At 33.7% G+C, this 23720-nt stretch overlaps 2 protein-coding genes across 3 annotated transcripts in view; both read left to right on the top strand.

Moving 5' to 3' along the window:
* The window catches only part of LOC143232568 (pleckstrin homology domain-containing family G member 5-like), a 74698-nt gene extending 60180 nt beyond the window's left edge, over positions 1-14518 (top strand). Inside the window, exons 4-6 of the mRNA XM_076468160.1 lie at positions 9585-9721; positions 14094-14224; positions 14498-14518. Of these exons, the coding sequence (XP_076324275.1) occupies positions 9585-9721; positions 14094-14224; positions 14498-14518 (289 nt within the window). The remainder of the gene's footprint in view (positions 1-9584; positions 9722-14093; positions 14225-14497) is intronic.
* Positions 14519-16376: 1858 nt separating this feature from the next.
* LOC143252742 (uncharacterized) overlaps positions 16377-23720 on the top strand; it is a 34987-nt gene continuing 27643 nt past the window's right edge. For both annotated transcript variants that reach the window (XM_076505353.1, XM_076505343.1), the window contains exons 1-7: positions 16377-16530; positions 18466-18618; positions 19881-19976; positions 20608-20658; positions 21288-21437; positions 22238-22348; positions 23059-23208. In XM_076505353.1, coding sequence (XP_076361468.1) covers positions 16402-16530; positions 18466-18618; positions 19881-19976; positions 20608-20658; positions 21288-21437; positions 22238-22348; positions 23059-23208 — 840 coding nt within the window. In that variant the 5' untranslated portion in view covers positions 16377-16401. The remainder of the gene's footprint in view (positions 16531-18465; positions 18619-19880; positions 19977-20607; positions 20659-21287; positions 21438-22237; positions 22349-23058; positions 23209-23720) is intronic.

Here is a 23720-nt window from a genome sequence, read left to right as displayed (position 1 = left end):
TACGCCCATATGTTTTTGAATATGTTTTCAGTTATTTGAAAAAGTAGTTCTTATAACAAAACTGTTTGTCTTTTTTTTTCTTCTTTGTCTACCAAAAGTGGTAATCTTGCCAAATCTTAAATTATCTTAATATGGGACATTTTAAAATATTTGTTTTCCGCGTAAGTGTCTAACAGACTAATCTGAAGATAAAATCTCGACTGTGTTTTGCTTTAGGCTTAATGAGAAATAAACAGATTGGATATGTTTGATGGACAGTGAAAACAATAATTAATGCACAAATAAAAACAAAGAAAAAAGAACAGTGTTTGTGTACAACCGTAGGCAAGTGAACAAAAGTTTCTACTGGACCAGTGTGTAGATCATCAGCTCTTCGTCTTTCAAGATGAATTATTGCCCAGCTAAATACAATGAAAGCCAAGTAGACTTCTCTAAGCCAAAGGCGCAGATAGTCCTCTTGTAGCTTTGCGCGAAATTCAAAACAAACAAACTAAGCCAAAGATCTTACTGACACAAGTAAAAACCAGTTTTTTGGTTCTGTGAATGCATCACCATTGTCCATTCATTTTCTCACGGTATTCATCAGATGGAACTTACTGATATCGTCAAATCGGCCAGCAAAAGTGTGCATATGCATTTTGTTTTCGAGCAAAGTTCGTGTTAACTGATATGAAAAAGTAAAAAAGACAAACACAATATTATATTTTTTTCAGTAACAAGTATTTTAAGGAAACGCTGCATACAAGTATTATGATGGTTAAAATAAATTAAGTATGCATCAAAATCAGTTTTAATACTGACGTTTAATACTCAAAACATTTTCATAAATTATGAGAAATTATTCTAATCTTTGTAATAAATTAAAACAATTTACGTTACTTAGCTTACATATTCAACACAAACGATTATTCTGTTCATTTATTAATTGTAATTTTTACACAGCTGTGACTTTAGATTGCTTTACTCATTAACTAATAATCGTTGCTTTGTAGCCACTCAAATTTCCATTAGTATTCGTGCACTTAGAGGGACGTTAACAATAAATAAAGGTACATAAAAGTAGGTTACTACTGTAGTAATGCTATGTTTTATTATACGAGTACGTTTGTATATAAGCATATATTTATATATAACTGGAATCGATGTTTGTTTGTAACAACATGAACACTTGAAGAGTTGCCACTATTGGTAGAATACTTTCTGTAGCGTATCATCTTTCAGATAAAGCCATGCTGCAAATAGAATGGTGATGCTAGAACTTTAAATTGTTTCTTTTTTGATCAAAATATATGTCTAAAATGGATATTTTTTTCAGAATTATGCTCACCCAATAAAACTTGAAGTGTTGCTTTCCTTCAGAAAATTGAATTGGGTTATTGGGAATTAGTTTAAGTTTATAAATAAAATATAAAAACACAAGTTTTTTTTCCTTACCATACTATACATTGTACAAAGCCGTCATCAGTGGACAACATCGAAACCTTTGTGTAGCTTTGTGCTTAATTACAAACAACAACAGCGCTAGATGGTTATTCGCAGCGTCCTCTGGTGATATGAGTTACTTCAGTCTTTTTTTTTTCCCTTTTCTTTTGTATCGAGGAATGCTACATTACTGAGAAATGTCAAGTTTGAGGCACACTATTCAAATTTTTTTAAACTTAACGCTCTGACGCTAACCTAGCAAAATTACCCGTCACAAACGAAAGGCTGTGAGCTAGTGAATTACCTTGACAAAACAAATTCACTTTCGGACTAAGCGAAGCAACGTCTCTATACTCATTTAAGTCTTGATTTATTCACCACATCATTTTGTTAACAAACAATGCACTCATTTGTGTACATACGCTCTGAAAAGCGGAGCTGTGAAATAATATTAGAAGTTGTAAGTATTCAGCGACTAGTTAAAGTATTGTTTTAAATAAACATGAATGTGTTGCAAACTCAACTTCCAATGTAACCCTTCACACGAAAAACAAAACAAGAACTTAGCAAGAACTACTTTGAAATAAGTTGTTAAATTTGTTTGTTTGTTTTGAATTTCGCGCAAAGTTACGTGAAGGCTATCTGCGCTAACCGTCCCTAATTTTGTAGTGTAAGAATAGAGGGAAGGCAGCAAGTCATCACCGTCTACCGCCAACTCTTGGGCTACTCTTTTATCAACGAATAGTGGGATTGACGGTCAATTATAACGCCCTCATGGCTGAAAGGGCGAGCATGTTGGGTGCGTTGGGTATTCGAGGCCCGCGATCCTCAGATTAGGAGTCTAACGCCTTAACACATCTGGCCATGCCGGGCTAAAGTTCGTTAACAAACACATTTTAGAAGTATGATAATTTGGGATACATCTCCTACATTTTATGATAAGGTTGTGTGGTACAGCCCACGGTTTATGGGGATAAAATGATTTTATCGGTGTCTGGCATAGGAGGTGTAATTAACAAACATCATATTCGTGATATAAATGTTGGTAGTGGTATACTTAGAAAAAGGTGACTATTTCAGCAAAGTTTTAAAGGTTTAAGAAAATAAGATGACAGCTGATTATCCGAAGGCATTTAGTTAAATTTAAGAACTGAATTTAGTTTGGTATTTGTAGGAAAAAACGTTTTCTATAAAGCATAATAAATTTTAAGAAAACTGAAAAGAGTGTTATATGACGTAATATATTACTTTAATACTATATAAGTGCTTGATAAGTAGTTAGTAGATTATATTTTGTAAAAAGATAAGTGTTAAAGGAAAGTATTTATTAAATTCCTTTTTATGGGGGGAAGCGGAAGTTGTTTTGACAGTCAGCAAAATAATAAAGAGTTGGACAAAGTAAATGAGGGTCTCTTTTCTTATAGTAAAGCCACATCGGGTTATCTGCTCAGCCTACCGCGGGGAATCGAACTCCTGATTTTAAAGTTATAAATCCGTAGACATACCGCTGTACTAGCGGGGTGCGAAATAAACGAAGCACTACAAAAATAACTTAGCAAACATTTAACAAAGAAACAAAAGGCTTTATGGTAATAACGAGGCCTCCAACAGAGGGAGTGGTTAACAAAGGTTAGATGGAGGGATTAGAGAAACTGAAGAGTGTTAAAGATAGTAAGCGAAAGGGAAAAATACAGAAAAGCGGGACAATCAAGGTCGTAAATCAAACGTCAAAGTAAGTTTGTAACATATTCTGTTGTGTGGTAAACGACTCGTGTAATGGACTGGCGTACTTGGAACACAACAGAAGAACGTAAAACGTCACATGAGCTTTTCAAGCTACCGGTTTCGTCTCGTATTTTTCAGTTTCACTTTTTTTCTCAATAATAAAGTTTGAATTCAGCAATACATAAAATATATATATATATATAATGTTGTAATTAAATGTTAAGCGACTATGTAACGAAAAGTAATCGTATGTTCCTGTTAAGAGTATGAGGTTTATAAAGACGTTTTGCGTTATCGCTACCCCGCATTATCAGAAGCTTTTCAATAGGTTGCACGGTCTGAATAAGTACAGTCGTGTTAACTTGAATTACGTCACTTCCTGTTTTTCTTTATTGTCGCGTTGAACGTTAACGTTTTCAGATCTTGTTATATTATAATAGGTGTCCTTGGATAAATAGAATTAATATATCTTCGATGCTGTTTAGTTTTAAATTAACTTGCCTTTGAAACAGTATGAACATCTTTGTCCAAACATTAGTTTTGTTTGGCATGCTGTTAAGGTTAAATATATAACAGGTCGATACAGAATTCTGGGAACTACGTTTTTTTATTTTTGGGCTGGTCACGCCCTAGTGATTCTGGTTCTTGGATCAGAAGATCCAAGGTTGGGGTTGCGATGTTTTCCAAACTCACTCCACAGTTTCAGATGTAAGTGGCTATAAAAGGGACAGTCAACGATATTGTTCGTTTTAAAGCCGAATATAGCCCTTATGACAGCAGGTGCCACATATTTGCTGTTATTATTCTGATCAGTTGTTCAAAATTGGGAACAATTATAATTGAACATTTTGGGTTTATAATCTGGTCGTTTAGACGATGTGATATAAAGTTCTATTTAATTTGAAAATACCAATACCGCAGTTGTGTTTATTAGCCCAGCGAAAACCAACAATCAAAAAGTTACTTGAAATAAAAGATAAGTAAACAATTATATCTTCGTATGATACAGATTGTTTCACAGAGTGTCAGAGAAAGTGGGCCCAGTATAGCCAGGTAGTTAAGGCACTCGATTCGTAATCAGAGAAACGCGGGTTCGAATCCCCAACGCACCAAACATGTTCGACTTATCAGCCGTGGGGGTGTTATAATGTAACAGTCAATCCCACTATTCGTTGGTAAAAGAGTAGCCCAAGAGTTGGCGGTGGGCGGTAATCACTAGCTGCCTTCTCTCTAGCCTTACACTGCTAAATTAGGGACGGCTAGCGCAGATAACCTTCGTGTAGCTTTGCGTGAAATTCAAAGAAACAAAACAAACACAGAAAGTGTTCAATATGCCTTCCACCATCATTCTCAATAGACCTAAGAAAGTAACTATTCAAAGCAGTTTTCATTGATGCTCACAACACTCCGCAAACTGGTGCTCGTGTTATTCAGAACACCAACTTCCTGTTGTAGAAATACACAAAGACAATCATAACTCTCGAGGAAAGTGATTTAGGTGACAGATAACACAGTTTGGAAACATGTACCAGTCTAAACTTTTCTGAAGCAAACTTATCATCTTTGGTGTACGTGTGGTAAAATTGAGTTTCTCTAGGACAAGAACTTTTTAGAAATATAACCATTTAAAATATGGTGGTTTCTTTATAACTACCGTTTGTGTGGTTAGACATATATATATATATATATATATTTGTGCATAAGTCGCCGTTCCTAAAATTGTGGTAATAAACGTAGCTATCCTATACTTTAAATGTAACACGTATAAACGAATCTACTCCTATAAACCAAACTAACTAAATACAGATAATGTACATCAATAAAGAAACTAAAACATTTAATAATCAGAATGTATTAATGAATGATCGATCAATTAGGTACTTTTATTTTCAATTATAGTCTATATACATTCAGATAAATAGATCATTTACCAGCAGGCGACCCTACTACATAGCCTATGACCCCGCTATTACAGCGCTAAGTCTACCGATTTACAAAGCTAAAATCAGGGGATTCGATTCACTTCGGTTGGCTCAGCAGATAGGATGATGAAAACGCACACACGCTTAACCTATATTACTATTTTGATATATATTTAAAATGAATAAACTTAGAAAAGTTCTCTTAACTTGCAGAATGTATTTCGATTTTTTTTGTCAAGTACTAATGTATCTCGTCCAAAAGTACGTAATTCACTTTTTAACCAGGACATTTGAAATAAACTGTTATTTCTATTTTTTTTAAAGTAGCTTTGAAATAACCTAACGGCTATCAGATTATTATTTTCTTCATGAACCGTACAAATCGATTTTACATTATTCCATTGATCAACTCTATTTTTTTTAGTTTTTTAAACAAGAAAGTCGATCACGATTAAAAAACGAAAGTGAAGTTGATATTATACACTGTCAAGAACATGGTCTGAGCTGACGAATAAAACATATTGTTGAAAATGTATTATAAATACGTACACCTGGTAAAAGAAAATTATTCAATTTAATAAGGTTGGTTGAAGTTAAGCACAAAGCTAAACAATGGGCTATAGGTGCTCTGTACACTACGTGTATCGAAATCAAAATTCTAGTATTGTGAGTACATAGACATACCGTTTTGCCATTGGATGGGGGGCTCAATATAGTAAGTTTGTTTGTTTTGGAATTTTGCACAAAGCTACTCGAGGGCTATCTGTGCTAGCCGTCCCTAATTTAGCAGTGTAAGACTAGAGGGAAGGCAGCTAGTCATCACCACCCACCGCCAACTCTTGGGCTACTCTTTTACCAACGAATAGTGGGATTGACCGTCACATTATACACCCCCACGGCTCGGAGGGCGAGCATGTTAAGCGCGACGCGGGCGCGAACCCGCGAATTATGAGTCGCACGCCTTACGCGCTCGGCCATGCCAGGCCGTCAATATAGTAAGATTAACTTGCGTAGGATTTTAAGAGGTCGCGAAATTTTAATCTTGGTCATCTATACAAAATAGCTGTGTCTTATAAGAGTTAAAATATGGTTGCTTCAGGAACTTATAAGAGTTAAAACATGATCCCTTTAGGAATTTTAAGAGTTAAAACATGGCCACTCTGTGAAATTACGTGTTGTAAACAGAAACATTAAAATACAAAATTTGTAAAGGGTTCTTTTTCTTTAATTATCATTGTCATCTCGATGGTCCTCGTATAATTACTTAAATTTTCTTAAATATCTTAGGTGCGCCACTTAGTAGTTCAGCGGTAAGTTTAAGAACTTATAACGTTAAAAATTGAGTTTCGATACTCGCAGTGGACACAGCGCATACATTTCACTGTTGCTTCTTGTTTAATAATAAACAGTCTTAGGCGTGACTTTTGACTACACTCATAATACCGTTAAATGATGTCGTCGTATGTGTCTTCAAGGGTTCTAGCCTACTCTTTATTTTTAAATATAAAATTTTAAGCGAAAAAAGCGCTAACATGGAGTAAAAAAAGTAACCTCGTACACAGACGGCTTATTTCATATGAAAATGGTTTCCTTGATCTTAAACCCTATTTTTATGATTCATCTCTTAACACCCTTTATTACGCCGAAGATTAATAATAGTGTAAACTAATGATTCTGTTTGAGAGCATCCATTTTACGAATAAACCATGGATTGCGGAGAAAATGTTTATTTCTTTTATAATGCAGTGATTTAGGCTTTTTCTTTTTGAAAACGACATTCAGAATGTGATAGTTCAGATTATTATAAAAGTAAATTTTTGATATAACCATAATCTTAAGTGGAGATAGATCAAGCTTTTAGTAACCATGGTAACACCAAACTTCATTGATCGCTCTCAACTGACCACAATCTTAATTGTGTAAGTTCTTCAGACCATCATCGAAGTATAAATGATGTAACAGTAAGTTATCTTATTTAGAGATCTAGAACCCTTCCTTTTGTTCTTGTTACTTACAATAAACTTTTTTACTTTGTAGTTCTTTATTTTTCGTTTTCGTAAAGAAGTGAAAGTTCTTAGAGAAGCTGAACAATCTAGGACTTGTACTAAATTATAAATACGATTTTTTTTAAGTGGAAGTAAGGAAGAGTGCTCCATATTATACCAATCACACTATATCAGCTGTGTTCAGTGCCGTCGGTGTCTTTCGTTTAACACCAGGGCTCTTTAGGCTGGATGGGTCTGGGTCTGGTTTGGCTTGTTTTGAAATTTCGCGCAAAACTACATAAGTGCTATCTGCACTAGCCGTCCATAAACTAGAGGGAAGCCAACTAGTCATTACCGCCCATCGTCAACTCTAGGGTTACTCTTTTACCAACGAATAGTGGGATTGACCGTCACATGATAACGCTCCCACGGCTGAAAGAGCGAGCATATTTGGTGGGCCGAATGGGATAGGACCGACATAGAGAAGCTATTTTTGTTAATTAAAAATAGCTTGATGGCAACTGTTACAGTATGAACTCGATTAAGTTGGCGAAGTGTAATATATCGTTAATTTTATTTATGCCACACTGAACACCAATTAGGATAATGGTTATTTTACACTCTCTTACTTATTTATCTGAATACCACATGTTACTGTTATTATTTTCTCGAATTAATTGTCTCATTATTAAGAAGAACAGAGTATCTAGCGAACATTCTGTCAGTGTGAGAAGCTTACGTTAGTAATTATTTATATACGATCATCTGAGGGAAAGTAAAGGAGGGTGAAAACTAACATGAAAAACAACGATATCTGTTACATCCAGTGCTGGCGAGACCTTTCTTCACCACCAGGATTCTTTAGGCAAACACATTATTGATATAGGATTACACGTATGGTGTTTTAAGCTATTTTTTGTTCACCACATTGAGTCTGTATTTCTACAGAATTTGAATAATATATGAATGACACTGATGCTACTAATTTATTCCTCTAAGTTAAATAACAGACAAGTTGTTTCAAAAGAAAAATATCCCGAAATAAATTGAACTAGGTGCTAAGCAATGAATCAACTGATATAATGGGTCTTATATGTATTTTTAGCATCTTAGATAACCTGTCTGCTGAATAACTTAGAAGAATACATTAATAACATGAGCATTACATATTATTCTAATCTTATATATAACTATAGTTTCACTATTGTGAGTGAACTACAACTAAATATACCATCAGAATGGTGTTTAACTTTTTGACATTTCCTGTCTTTAAAACTGGAACACATAGGAATAACAGGTGTGTTCCAAGACACCAAAAATCCTATCACAATATCTGCTAAACCTAGACTTGTGGTGTTTTTACAAGGAGAGTTAAAGCATCACAACGATCAATGTTTCTCAGTTCAATGTCTGTTTGTTAAAGTTCATATTTTCCGATTTGTCTATTTATTGAATCCATGGTTCCAGTTATATTTACTCAGCGATATATGGAAAAATTATGATACTTTAAATAAACTGACATATACCATCTTACTTTAACAAGGGTCAGAACACATACAAAACACAGGCTATCTAAAATGTTAATTTTAAGAAATATTAAAAATTTTAACCCCCGACATTAACCACAAAGTAGAGACTGGTCAGGTCACATAAGGAAGCTAAAACAGAAAGCTGACATTATTGATAGCATGGGTTTTTCCACGGTTCAAATTTAAATTTCATAGAAAAAGTTGTAAGTGTTATGTTTTATGACACTTTCTAGGCTCGGCATACTACGTTTGGTAAAGATGCAACGTATAGCATAACGAAGACGAAGTTCATACCAATAAGTTAATAAGTCCTGAATGCTATAAGTTCTAATGTGCTCTACAGTTTATAAAAATGATGCAACTATTGCCATCTCTATTGCTTGTATAGCAAATATTTTAAACCATTGTTACTATTATTATAACTACCGGCGTATGAGGGTCTTAATGGTCGTTAGGCAAGAGTCTTTATCCAATAATTGCATAGGTATATCTATTTTCTGGTTTTTCTTCTGTCATCGAATCTTCTTATATTAGTGATTGCTATTCTCATGGTTTTAAAGACTATTGTTCTGATACAGCTATTCTGACACGGTTATTACTATTCTGGTGAATTTGGAGACAAAGATTCTAACGCAATTCTTACCAGATGATGCTAAACCCTGCAGAGTTCTTTTATCTGTCATTAGTGGTTTAACAAGATTCTTAAAATTTATTGAGTAAAATGTACATTCTTCTGTAATATATGGAAATTAAAGATGCAGAAAACAAGTAGCACTAGAAATACAAGGAAAGCGCGGAAATCCCGCTGTTAAGTGTTTAAATACGTTTATGCTACGTTATTTTCATAGTGTTCTACACAGTAATACTTTGCGTTTTTGCATGTAATAGATGTTATTAGTGATGTTATCTAGCTTCTAAGAATATTTTTAAACACGCACAGCCAGTTTGTAATTATAGATGGTGCATAAGTTTTCTAACGTTTTATTTTTTTCTGTTCTTAGAGAAGTGCTTCAAGGACTTCTAGATAGGCGTGGCGTAGATGTCCATCAGGTTGCTATTTATGTCGATGCCTCCTCCACGCCACTACCTTTGACCTTTGACACGGCTAGACTAGGAGGAAACCATCTCTACGTAAAGTGTAAGTTTTGTATGCAGAACCCAGTCTTCATCCTAGTTATGTAAATCATTGATGACTAATTAGTTATACGCGTATACACGCATACAGAAAATATATAAATCAATAAAAAGCAGTGAACTGGTACAGCAAAATAAGAAGACAATATGCCAGCTTCTGTGATTGGTTCCCTCAAGGTAGTTTGCCTGCCTTGTTAGGCATTGTTTAAAATGTCTACTTTTTCATTTGTAGCCTACTTGATTTCAGCGCTGCGTGTTTTGATTGTGATGTTTGCTTAATGGTATATCTAGTTAACAAATGTAGATCCTACTTTAGCTTAGTTAGAAAGTGTAGATGTTGTTTCAGTCTGGCTAACAAATCTAAGTGTCACTTTAGCCTAGTTAACAAGAGTAGATACCACTTCAGCCTAACTAAATATCATTATGATAGTTTACAGGTCACTTCAGTCTGGTTAACGTGTGCTAAATTTACTTTTCTAACGTAATACAGATACTCTGTTTTATAACATATACTAACTACCTACATCTATTTTTATAAGTTGGTCGTCATAAGCCGACTGATGTAACACCACTACTACTTTTAAAACACTTTTCTATTATCGAAACGCATGCATAAACATCTGGTAACTTAATTAAAGTATTGTTTCCGAGTTATATAATTTTGGTTCATGTGAGTTTAGAGATCTAACAGGTTCATCTTGAGTCATTCTGCTAATATTTGGAAGTGAAATGATGCAGCTACCAGAAAAAAAGTTAAAAACTCCGTTTGGTGTACGAAGATTATTATCCACCATGTACAAAGACAAAGAGAATGTATTTTAAGAAATAGGTTAGACTAATGCAAACAATATTTTTTTTTAGATTAGTGTCCCAAATATATTGGAAATTATTCGTAAGAAATGTTGATGTTAGGCAGATATCGAATTATAAACGTAAATATAATTTGATATAATCAAAGTTCATTTTCAAATTTACTAAACTCTCTAACGTAGTTAGACTAGGTGGTTAGGGAGATCGACTCGTTATCTGAGGGTCACGGGTTCGAATCCTCATCACACCAAACATGCTCATTCTTTTACCTGGGGTGGCGTTTTAACGTGATGGCCAATCCCACTATTTCTTGGCAAAAGATTAGCCCAAATGTTGGCGGCGGGTGGTGATAACTAGCTGTCTTCCTTCTAGTTTTACATTGCTAAATTATGGAAGGCTAGCGCAGATGGCCCTTGGGTACATTTTTTGTGAAATTCAAAAAATAAACAAACAATATTACCATTTACTTAGCCAGGTTACTTGCATGTGAACTTCATGTTTTATAAAATAAGCCACCCAGTGACATAGCGGTATGTCTGCGAACTCACACTGATCATCATGCACAAATGACAACATGACGTAACGTTGGAAACTTATTTTCTTCTTTACTAAATAGGATTCTTGAAACTGTTTGAAATTGTAAACAGACACACACATTAGTGATGCGCAAACGTTTTTAAGCACTTCCATGCCTTGTATACTTTATTTATGTATATAATGAACGTATAATTTTTCCCACGTTAATTCTTGTTATTATATTACTTAATAATAGTTAATAACTTTATTACTTTACTTTAAAAAAAACATTATTTATTTTTAAATTTGCCCAATACACACATATAATTTATATGCTTCTATAGTTATGTTGCTCTTGCCCCACACTTTGTACATAACGTGTATACATAAGCTTTAAAATGTGACGCTGTTACGAAATACTGTCACTGCTTGCATTTCAATTCGTAATGGAAATATGCTTTCTTGAACTGTAGTGTCCCTTGAACAACAATATTCTGTGTACCACCACATGAGCGAAGGTATACAACCACCCTAATGATTTCACAGAGGGAGCAACTCATCACAATATCCAAAAATGACAACCTTTTATTAAACTGTGAGGACTGGCACAAGCTCGCACATGCTAACACTACAGAACAAACCCATACACATACGGTGCTGTGAATTGTACATGCTAACACTACAGAACAAACCCATACACATACGGTGTTGTGAATTGTACATGCTAACACTACAGAACAAACCCATACACATACGGTGTTGTGAATTGTACATGCTAACACTACAGAACAAACCCATACACATACGGTGCTGTGAATTGTACATGCTAACACTACAGAACAAACCCATACACATACGGTGTTGTGAATTGTACATGCTAACACTACAGAACAAACCCATACACATACGGTGCTGTGAATTGTACATGCTAACACTACAGAACAAACCCATACACATACGGTGCTGTGAATTGTACATGCTAACACTACAGAACAAACCCATACACATACGGTGCTGTGAATTGTACATGCTAACACTACAGAACAAACCCATACACATACGGTGCTGTGAATTGTACATGCTAACACTACAGAACAAACCCATACACATACGGTGCTGTGAATTGTACATGCTAACACTACAGAACAAACCCATACACATACGGTGCTGTGAATTGTACATGCTAACACTACAGAACAAACCCATACACATACGGTGTTGTGAATTGTACATGCTAACTCTACAGAACAAACCCATACACATACGGTGCTGTGAATTGTACATGCTAACACTACAGAACAAACCCATACACATACGGTGCTGTGAATTGTACATGCTAACACTACAGAACAAACCCATACACATACGGTGCTGTGAATTGTACATGCTAACACTACAGAACAAACCCATACACATACGGTGCTGTGAATTGTACATGCTAACACTACAGAACAAACCCATACTCATACGGTGTTGTGAATTGTACATGCTAACACTACAGAACAAACCCATACACATACGGTGCTGTGAATTGTACATGCTAACACTACAGAACAAACCCATACACATACGGTGCTGTGAATTGTACATGCTAACACTACAGAACAAACCCATACTCATACGGTGTTGTGAATTGTACATGCTAACACTACAGAACAAACCCATACACATACGGTGCTGTGAATTGTACATGCTAACACTACAGAACAAACCCATACACATACGGTGCTGCGAATTGTCATTTACTTTCCCACAGTCAAACTACATTCATATGGGATTTAAAGAATAAGTAACATGGATGCCACTAATCTATCCTTCTGAATTATTCATCGGACAATCTGTTTAAAATACTAAAAATGACAAAACCTAATCTATCATTTGATTTACCACTTGTCGTTGAACTCAACCGGTTTCGGAAAACTACATACTTCACCAGTAACTTTTTACAAGGACAAACCGACAGAACAGTAATAAGAACAAGGTTTTTATGGAGTTAGACCACACATTTTACATATGACGTTTGGATTTATCTTTATTCTCGCCCCAGTGAACTTGAATAATTATAATCAGATCACTTGCTATCACATTGTAAGAGAGAAAATGCACATTTTACTAATCGTAGAGTTAAAATAAATTTCTGAATTAAAGATAATCATTTCATTCTGCTGCTTTGAAAATGTTTAGTTTCTGCATTTTCCGTAATTAAAGTAAGCTCTTTTATTGAATGTGACTAACAAAAACACAAGACTCAAATAAACGTTAGTCTACTGTAACGGCTGTATAAATATAAACTAATACAACTAACAAAATTCGTGAGGTTTAAGATGAATAACTCATGTATTTAATACCTAAAGATATCAATTTTACGAATTCTAACCAAAACTACTTTCTATATACATATATATAGCTATAGTGGGTCTGTTTATAAATATTTAAAAATTATTTTGTTCAGACAAATTCACATGCTAGTAAACAAATTACACGCATATTTAACATAACCATATGTCACACGCTTTTAATCAAGTCACGTTCTCTGTAAAACGCGGAGTACATTTTTATCGTATAATAAATGAAGCAGCTTAATATTTACAAAAAGCGCAACGTTACTTACGACGTTCGGAATGAATAATACATATGTAGTATATCTTATATATAATATATGATGGAAAGTGCAGCGTGTTTTATAAAAGGCGTGGCTTGATAAAAGTACTTGTCATATACATGTAATAAAATAGACATTAGACTATTTTAACGGCTGTATAAGTAGAACCTAAAATAAACCTTAGGCTACTGCGATGGCTATATTACTAGAAACTAACCCAAATAAACATTAGACTACTGTAGCAGATGTATAACTAGAAACTAACAAAATAAACATTAGACTACTGTAGCAGATATATAACTAGAAACTAACCCAAATAAACATTAGACTACTGTAGCAGATATATAACTAGAAACTAACCCAAATAAACATTAGACTACTGTAGCAGATGTATAACTAGAAACTAACAAAATTATTTAAAAAAATAAAACGTAATATTTTAATATAGTAAAGGACGTAACAGAAGCAACACCAGACAATTTAACTGGAAGTTCAAATCATCGTCCTCCAGCCAGCAGAACCAGCAGTGTTGGAAGCAGGGAAGACAAGTCACGTAAGATCACGGCAAGTTTCATTCTGGTAAACTATGAAATGTATTTCCTCATCCCACTATTTGTGCCATTTTTGTTTACTGAGGAATTATTAATACAATTAATTGTTGTTTTTAAGTAAGCACAAAGCTACATAATGGGCTATGTGTGCTCTGCCCATCACGGGTATCGAAACACGGTTTTTAGCGTTGTAAGTCCGCAGACATACCGCTGATCCACAGGGGGGATAATACAATTAAAAACTTGTTTATATGTAAGGAAATTTACTTTGGAATTGATTATGGTATATTGTATCTTTCAGAGAAAATATCCAAGTACATAAAATAAAACCATATACTTGAAGTTAAACAGAAGTAAGCGTGTAGTTCAAGCCTAAATGCTGTTTGATTTTCAGTTTAAAATAAAAATGTGCCACACAGAGATGTGTTTGTATTTTACTTCGATAGTTGGAAACGTGTAATTTTTTATATAATAATTGAGATGAGATTATTAGGCTACAAAAATAAAGAAATTTTTCTGGCATTAAACTTGAATAAAAGTCTATCAGATGATAACATTTGGTATTACATTATGAAGGACGGGGTTATCGAGATGACAGGATGCACACTGGATAAGCACACAATGAATTATTTGCAGAGTCAAGTCGGGTTGCAACAAAAGAGTGTATTTTGTTCTGTGCACTAAATCGAGAACATTTTTAACAAGAGTGTGTTTCTGAGTCGACGATATAAAACAGTGTGTGTTTTTGAGTGCAATATTGAAACAAAACCAGTATGTTTTTTAAGCCGATAATTTAAACAAAACTAGTGTGTGCATGTTAACCCGAAAGGTTATACAAAATCAGTGTATTTGTCAAATATGCAGATGTTTAGTAACACACTGACCTTTGATCCGTAATGGAAAGCTACATGGAGTAGTTGAAATAAGGAGTTTGTTTGAAAAGCTCCTAAAACAGTTTAAATAAATAATTTGTAATTCCAGAAAATAATACTTTAAAATCTCAAACTGCTGGAACAAAACATTTTATCCTGTTTCAGTTACTAAGTAACGAAACCCAGCAATATCAGCCGAGATGCTCATATCATCAATTCCCACTAGTAAGCATGTTTCACTTGGAAAAGTAGAATAAAAAACCACAAAAACTAGCTTCTGACCAAAACTAATATATTTCAGAAATTCGCGATCGAACACTTCAAATTTTGAAGAGTTTTGACAGTTTTTAAAAATATTTTCAACTAAGAGAGCATTTCATTTTATGACAACAGTCCACTATCTGTAGTAATTTTGCATGAGTAAAGTATTTTGTATAAATCACTACAGTATGTAACAATACCTTTTAAAGCATTTGAAATTCTTGGAAAACGGGAAGGGAAAGAACATTACAAATGAAAACTTAGCTCAAGGGTAAATTTGACCAATATTTTAATTATAATTTATCATTCTAAATGATTTGTTATCTTGTTCTTACTCTTCTAATATTCGAACCCGGTAGGAGATTTATCTTACTGAACAAATTGTTGAGTTGTTGTTGTTGTTTTTGAATTAAGCACAAAGCTACACAATGGGCTATCTGTGCTCTGCCAACCACGGGAATTGAAACCCAGAATTTTGCGTTGTAAGTCCGCAGACATACCGCGGAGCCACTGGGGGGAGAATGTTGAGTAACTGATACATTTTACTTGATTCTTTGTTTAGAATTTATTGGTATTACATTATCTGCACACTATTAACTACCAGTAAAAAGACTGTAGACCTGATCTCGTTTGTTTTGATGCTGAGTTTATAGACTCCTGAGTTTGAATTTCATTACTGAAATTCGTCTTCTACAGGAAACGTTCCACGAAGTGAACTAGTTTACGCATATATTTTTAATAATGGCCAAAGTTAAAAGAATACCAAAGACTAAGCTCCTTCTTGTTTCTCTAAGTACATTTGTAACATATTTCAAAACCGATTTTTTGGCTGTTTATACCATATTTACAGTTTCTTAGAAATGTAAAGAAGCTTACACGCCCCTTTCTCTGACAGTGTTTTTACATTTAAAGGCTTTGTAAGGATACTGATTAAGATTAAATGCAAATAAACACTGAAGTAATTAATGGGAAAACGTTTTAGTAACTGATATTTACTTTAGTAGCAGATATTTACTTTAAAAAATTACTCCGAATTCCGCAGAACCAGCGCAGCGGCCGGAAAAGCGCCCTCATGGTGTCTACAGAGGACTTGCATGATCTTGGTAGTGTCATAAGTTCACAAGACGTATCAGTAAAAACTTCCAAAGCTAGATCAGCTCTAACCAGAAGAACGGGGAATTTTTCTAACGTCTCCAAAACGGTAAGTTGATAAGCGTGAATACAAGTCACAGCAGTTACACTAACGTCACTGATATATTGTTTTTTGTTTGTTTTTGAAATTCGCACAAAGCTACTCGAGAGCTATCTGTGCTAGCCGTCCCAAATTTAGCAGTGTAAGACTAGAGGGAAGGCAGCTAGTCATCACCACCCACCGCCAACTCTTGGGCTACTCTTTTACCAACGAATAGTGGAATTGACCGTCACATTATAACGCCCCCACGGCTGAATGGACGAGCATGTTAGGCGCGACGGGGATGCGAACCCGCGACCCTCAGATTACGAGTCGCACGCCTTAACACGCTTGGCCATGCAGGGCCTGGTCACTGATATAAACGGTATATGAACATTTTTGTTATTGTTTTCCCTTTGTGATGTTTCAAAATACGAATAACATTTCAAGAACGTATCTCTGTGTTTCGAAGGAAGTCAAAACAGGCAACGAGAAAAACTTTTGACTCGGTATTATATTTTATTTTTTGTAATTTTGACAGAGCGTCCGTGAAATCTAAATGCGTGTGTGTGTGTTTTTCTTATAGCAAAGCCACATCGGGCTATCTGTTCAGCCCACCGAGGGGAATCGAACCCCTGATTTTAGCGTTGTAAGTCCGGAGACATACCGCTGTACTAGCGGGGGATCTAAATGCCATAAATTTAAAACATTTATTTATTTTTTTTAACCTTTCATGTTTGTTAAAATTTTCCCTAAGGTAATCTGAAAATACAGTAACAGAGTAACATCACAAAATGTATTTTGTTTATCCAAAGGATTTGACAAAAATTCTCAATAAAACTATTTTCTGAAGCTTGACCTTTGAAGTCACAAAACCAGTAGAATAAATTAATAATAAAAAGAAGTCCAATGTTTCAATCTTTTCTTATCCGCATCAGCAGGTGAATCTTACTGACGTTTTGGTCATATATATAAATTTGTTCCCTTGTACTGCATAAGGCGGAGAGAGTGGATAGTTACTAATGGTTTTGCGTCAGACGTCACTCCCTGAACTTGAGTAATTAATCTCGTCAATATTACAGCACAAGTGTTCATCTCAAAACGATTATTTCCGTAACATAATTGGTCCTGCGGCAAGTCCATTAAGAATACATGTTTGTCAAGTTTGTATACTTCATTTAGGAAAGTACCGTCATAGTCCTGCTATAGAAAATACGATCCAGAGAAATTATAGAACATGTATAGAATACTCGAATTTGTGCTTCAAAAACACAGTCCTTCAAAACAGCAACAAAGAAAACACACATTATAGACTTGTGGTTTTTTTATTTTTCATAAAAATACCTAGTATATTATTAGACGAAAGTAACACAAGCTATTCTGCATAATAAGCGTTACTAAAAGTCAAATATAGGGTTAAAATACTTGTAAGGAAACAATAATTTTGTGATCAACGTTTCGACCAAATGAGCAATGAAGTTCAATTAACCGAATTAATGACCACATAATTCTTTTTTTATTTTTTCCCACTGCGCTTTTTAAACAATATTTTGAATTCTTATGCTTCATATGATAAAATATGACATAAAAAAACGTGCGCGTTAAAATTAAGTACTCATTTACGTTTTTGTTAACAATATACAAATAAAGAAAAGAACCAATAGAAAGTTGGACTGGAATCCCTAAGACAGGTAGGAATAACAGTTAAATCATAAAATACTTATTTTAACATTAATTCTTCGTGTTACTTGATGTGTTTATTTGTAACAATGCCGAAAGTGGTCACTAAAAGTACAACAGAGAAAAAATATATAAAATATTTAATTAAGAAAGTGTTTATATATATCTTATTTATTTATATATATATTTTTGGATTCTTTATCGTGTCATTGTTACAATTTGATTTGTTCAATGAGATTGGTATATGTGTGTATATATATATATATATCTACATTTGGACTGTAGGAGAAGGAAAGGATGGACACTCTTACTGAACTGTTAAACCAGTACAGTGTTAATGGTATTCCACCCCAGCTCGGACTGCTAACTTTTGATATTCCGCATGATGACGTCTATAAACTAGAAAGTCATTGGAGCGATTTTGTGGAAAATTCTGAGGTCAGTGTGTTTGTTGTAGTGGATTAATCATACTTATACTTACTGCATTTTTTACTGACGTATGCTGTGAATAGTGGTAATCAATACCGAAATAAACCAATAAGACAGTTGAGTAGTGTAATGATTTTAATATTATGCACATATATATATATAACTACAAAAGTATATCTTTATTCAGGTATATTTTCAAAAGTTTTCATTTAGACTTCGCTCAAGTAACGCCCTTGTGATCAGGATATCAATAGTCGAAACATGATTTTCAATTAAAAGTAAGATTACATACTACCATGGTCATCTGAGAAACCTTGTGTCCTTTTGACCAAAATTCTGTATTATTGTCACTTTTCAATAGTCTATACCATAAGTTAAGTGCAGAGTAGTTGCAGAATTTCCAAAGGTCAATACAACCTGAGTGTTTACTTGTTCCTTAACGAATTATCACTTATATGGGTAATCTAGAATCGCGGTATTCTGCATGTAATAAGATTTTGGTCCGACCTGAAAATGTGGTATAGAATAATCTTTCCTGTCATTCCTACATGAAAGCGTGTTTATTTTATCTACAGTAGAAAGTTTAAACAGCAATAAAACTAGCTAGGCGAAAAACACTTATAGTGTGCAAAATATCGCCCTCTGCCTGCGCAGATGAAGATTTTATTTCTTTGATGTACCCTTGTATTTGAGTCTTTATTTTGTTGTATGTGTTCGTTTTATTATTTGCAAGGAAATGTTTTTGAACCTGACCCAGTTTTACTTGAAAATACCTCAATAGATTATTTTATGACAGACTTACAACAAACATTTGATTGGGTCGTTTGCTGTGGAAGAGAGGTTTGTTTAAAGATGTTTCAATAGAGATGAAGGAGTGGGCCCGGTATGGCCAGGTGGGTTAAGGCGTTCGACTCGTAACCTGAGGGTCACGGGTTCGAATCCCCCTCGCACCATACATGCTCGCCCTTTCAGTCAGGGGGACGTTATAATCTTACGATCAATCCCACTATTCGTTGGTAAAAGAGTAGCCCAAGAGTTGGCGGTGGGTAGTGATGACTAACTGCCTTCCCTCTAGTCTTACACTGCTAAATTAGAGACGGATAGCGCAGACAGCCCTCGAGTAGCTTTGCGCGAAATTCAAACCAAACAAATAGAGATGAAAGAATAAATTTAAAGATATACTATATTATTAATGAACACAGTCAAAACAAAAGTTAAATATGACTAGAATATGTGGTTTATCGCTACAAAAAATATGTTTTTGTATCCAGAATCTTCATAAAAGAACCAAAAATCAACAAGACGCAATCTGGGAACTTCTTCATACTGAAGTGTTTTATATCAGACGGTTGAAAGTCATCACTGATGTAAGTTTGTGATTTTAGCGTCATCTAGTTTTCTGTTATAGAAACATTCATGTGATTTTGAAGGGGAAAATACAAGAATATAAAAACAATATCAATATAAATATTACGTTTTGCAAAAGCTAATGAAATGTTTTCAATTAATCAATATGCTTTTATTTGCAGAAATGATGTATTCAAACACACACGCTGGAAGTGCAGTTTTAAAAATAGTATTCTTTTATAATATAAGTCAACCGAAACAAAGGTGAGATGTAGTACAGACAACTGTAATGGGTATTAAAAACCGTTATTTAAGAATACAAAACAAGTTACAACGTTTAGACTTTTTACGTTATTATCAGGTAAAGAATGAGATTTGCAATGTGACCAATATCGATCACGTGTTGTGAGAACAACTGTAACAATAAATGTAAGACTGTAGGGGTCACTGTGCATATACAGTTTATTGGCTGTGGTAGTTAACATCAAGGAATAATTGATATAAGTATAAAACTATTCCTTGGTGTTGGATCAATGTTTGGTTTAAGTTATTGTGTTAAAAGAACATTTTTTAGTTTGTTTACATTTGGTTATTTCCTTAATATTTTATTGTTTTCTACGATTATAGAGTGTTTATTTTTTAATATTTCAGCTTTTCTTGGCCTGTCTGTGTAACCTACAATCTGAAGGAATTTTGAATGAGGTAAGTTTTTCTAGTACAACCGACTGAATCGAGTGATTTCACTGTTACATTCCCTACACACGATATGTACTCCCAACAATTATATTGAATAGGTTTCATATTTTTACAATGATGAACTAATTTCTTTATTAATTTAAAAGACACTGTTTAACCATTATACTTCATAATAAGAATAATTATTTTTTATTAATATGAAATCTCAACAGATAAAAAGAATGGGTAAAACAGAATAGAAACTTAAACTTTTTAGAATGTTCAGCTTAGGGAAAGATGATTTTTTTATTTGAGTCCAAATATTAGGAAATCGTCTCAGAGTACGGATTTTACACTCTCGAGTGCAGAATCAATGATACTCATAGGTTGAATACAAAGTCCAATATTCTTTTGGAATGAGTTAAAATTTTGCTTGTTACTTTAAAGTACTGTCAATTCTAAATTTAAATATCCCACAAAATCTCTGACGTGCAGTATCCAGCTATAGAGTTGTTACAGGAATATGCAGCTACAATATTGAGATATTGTTACTAATCGTAAAGCATGTAATAATTACTGAGAAAAAAGTGAAAGTGACTCGACGAAGACTTAGCTTTTTGTAAGATGTTTGATTTGTGCGATATTTTTATTTTCAGATTGACACAGACAAATTGTTCAGTAATGTCGGAGAAGTGTACTCTGCCAATCATCGCTTCTGGGAAATCCATCTTCTCCCAATGTTGAACACTGCACGAACCACCAAACAGCCACTCCAGCCTCTCCTGATGAGACAAGGATTTCTACAGGTTCATTAAACTTTTTACTGTTTACATCACATGTTCCAAGTATACAAAAACAATTTACTACTGAAATCATTTCCTTAACTGTTAAATATTAATTTTAACAACTTAGTGATTCTTCTTTAAATTAACAAAACGGATATACAATCAAAAATATTCTCTAGAAATATGAAATAAATTGGTAGTTATGTCTAGGTTTTAGGGTTTTTTTTGTCTAATAAGTAAATATCTACTTGCCGTAAAGATCTAATACATATTACTATGCTTGTTAAATAATGTACCTTTTGTTGAAATGTAAGTAGATAATACTAGCTAAAACACCTGACTTTATGGGTAGATATATCAATAAAAAAAGTGAAAACAGTTATAACATCATTAATCTTTATTAAATATTACTGGGTTTCCAGTAAGAAGAGTGAATAATATACATTTTAAATATACTTTGTGTAGTGTACGCTTCTGCCTTTCACTGAAACCATCATGAAATGGATAAAGTGTATTCCAGTGTAGAAAACTTGTAATAGACCAGTGAGAATGATGGTGTTATGATTGTTAGTACTCTCGTCTTTATTACTGAAAACTTGCAACAGACCAGTAAGGATGATGGTGTTATGACGTAATATCATATTTATAATTTAATTAGGGTAAAAGTATTACGTGGAAATGAAGAACTCTTTTCTATATTTACATTTAAAGACTGAAAACCTGTAACAGACCATTAAAACAAACTGGTAGTTAAATAGCTAAGGTTGAAACTATTACTGTTAGACTTTGCTATTTTTAAACTAAATTTATTTCTGTTTCAGTTCGACCAAATCTTTCGACCATATATTAAGTATTGTATTGACCAAAGCAACTGTCTGCAATATGTGAAAGAAAAAAACAAGGAGAGTGAACTATTCAAGGCTTACGTTGCGGTAAGCATAACAAATGGCTTTTTCATTGTTTCAATTCTTAATTAACAGTGAGCACGTGTAACAACGAGATAAAAGCAAAACATATAGAATTACAGAGTTTTATTACTATTTTTTTTTGGTCAATTAGAAGCAAATGTAAGTTGTGTAAGATCAAATGAATTTGAAACGTACGAACACTATGAAACTAGTTCATCGATAATAATGATTTAACTGACTTTTCAGTCTATTTATTAAACATAAAGAACGTTTTTTTAATATATATTTTAACAATCTATAGACATTTGTATTAACTTGTTTTTAGTTACATTTTTCAACCATAGTTAGAGCTTAATAGATTATCCGACAGTTGTTAACAATATAAAACCACAATACATATAGTGTTTAGAATGTTTAACATATTTAATTTTATTATTTTTCAATTTTATTTTTTATTATTATATTTTAATCATAAAGATTATTTTGCATAGTTAGCTGACCAAACCTCTTGAGGTGTTATTAGGATTACGGCGAAAAGTATCGTTAACAAATGATGAAACAATGTACTGTAGTGTTTATAAACGAGAATGTAGCATAGGTATACTTAGTTAGATATATTCATTAACACATTGTTTTTACGTTACTAAGTACGTAGCTTGCTTTGATCTTATTTTAATACTAATATCAAAGTAAGTGGAATGTTTTCAATATTATTATCTTTATTCTGACAAAAGTGGTGCGAGACCCAGAAAGACTGTGAACGCCTTCGTCTTACTGACCTTCTGGTTAAACCAATGCAGAGATTGACAAAGTACTCTCTCTTGTTAAAAGCTGTTCAGAGGAAAACAGACAATGAGGAACAGTCCGTAGCATTGCTAGAAATGGTTGGTTTATTACAATTTCATCAGTCTTTTCTTTTTGTAAAAATACTTCAGAAAGAACAGAGAGGAAAAACATATCATAACACTGCAGAAAACGACCAGTTTTATTTTTCGTTTCGCAATCCTTTTCTTTTTATTAAAAGTCGTTTAGAAAGAAGCAAACAACGAGAAACATATCGTAACACTGTAGAAAATGGCGAATTTGTTTATTTTACCACTTTATTCCTTTCTTGAAAGTCGTTTGGATGAAATAGACCACGACTCTGAAAGAAAACGGTAGTTTAATATTCTATTTTTTATCACCCTTTTCGTTTTATTAAAAGTCACTGAGAAGGAACAAACCACGACAAAAATGTAACACTGATGGATAAGACTAGTTTATTTTTTTTATTTGGCCATCCGTTCTTTCTGTCTTAAGTTCAGTTTTAACCAGTTGTGATTTGTTCTCTCACAAGACAACTGTATAGGGAGTATTTGGTTTAAATTTATAGAAAATGTAGCTTTATGTCTAAAAT

The sequence above is a fragment of the Tachypleus tridentatus genome, chromosome 1 (assembly GCF_004210375.1).
Source record: "Tachypleus tridentatus isolate NWPU-2018 chromosome 1, ASM421037v1, whole genome shotgun sequence".
Taxonomy (NCBI): domain Eukaryota; kingdom Metazoa; phylum Arthropoda; class Merostomata; order Xiphosura; family Limulidae; genus Tachypleus; species Tachypleus tridentatus.
The sequence above is the reverse complement of the archived record's forward strand: the minus strand, read 5'-3'. Positions and strand labels throughout refer to the sequence as shown.